General features: G+C 60.7%; 1 protein-coding gene across 1 annotated transcript in view; it reads right to left on the minus strand.

Annotated features, from left to right (window-relative positions):
• The window catches only part of LOC103622366 (SLAIN motif-containing protein-like), a 19,590-nt gene that overhangs the window by 2,350 nt on the left and 16,667 nt on the right, over nucleotides 1-573 (minus strand). The window contains exon 6 of the mRNA XM_008641304.2: nucleotides 521-570. Within this exon, the coding sequence (XP_008639526.1) occupies nucleotides 521-570 (50 nt within the window). The remainder of the gene's footprint in view (nucleotides 1-520; nucleotides 571-573) is intronic.

The raw sequence follows: 573 nt of genomic DNA on the forward strand, positions 1-573 counted from the left end.
TAGGGAAACAATTGCTTCTAACAGCTAACCTGGACCTCCCCTGGTGCAACTTGAGGACATTTCCTCTTGTTCTTTCACCTGGGACATGGCAGAAGAGATCAGCCCCCACGTGGCTCCAACCTCCTGTCAGGAGATGTAGAGACAAGTAAGGTCTGCTCTGAGCCTGCTCTTCTCCTGACTAAACAATTCTAGCTCCCTCAGCGTGGTGCTCCAGCCCCTTCCCTGGACACACTCCAACCTTCAGTGTCCTTTCTGTAGTGAGGAGCCCAGAACTGGACACAGCACTTGGGCTGTGCCCAGCACAGGGGACAATCCCTGCCCTAATCCTGCGGCCACACTATTCTCGATCCAGGCCCTGCCGCCCTTGGCCTTGCCCACCTGGGCCCGTGCTGGCTCATACCCAGCACCGCCAGGTCCCTTCCTGCCGAGCAGCACCGCAGGCACTCTGCCCGCAGCCTGGAGCCCTGCGGGGGGATCCGTGTGTGCCAGAACCCCTTCCCTGGCTCAGCCCGGCCCTCACCTTCGCTGTTGGCGTACTTGAGGCGCTCCTGCATGGGGCTCTGCAGGGCCCTG

This window comes from Corvus brachyrhynchos, unplaced genomic scaffold, assembly GCF_000691975.1.
Source record: "Corvus brachyrhynchos isolate BGI_N302 unplaced genomic scaffold, ASM69197v1 scaffold351, whole genome shotgun sequence".
NCBI classification, from domain to species: domain Eukaryota; kingdom Metazoa; phylum Chordata; class Aves; order Passeriformes; family Corvidae; genus Corvus; species Corvus brachyrhynchos.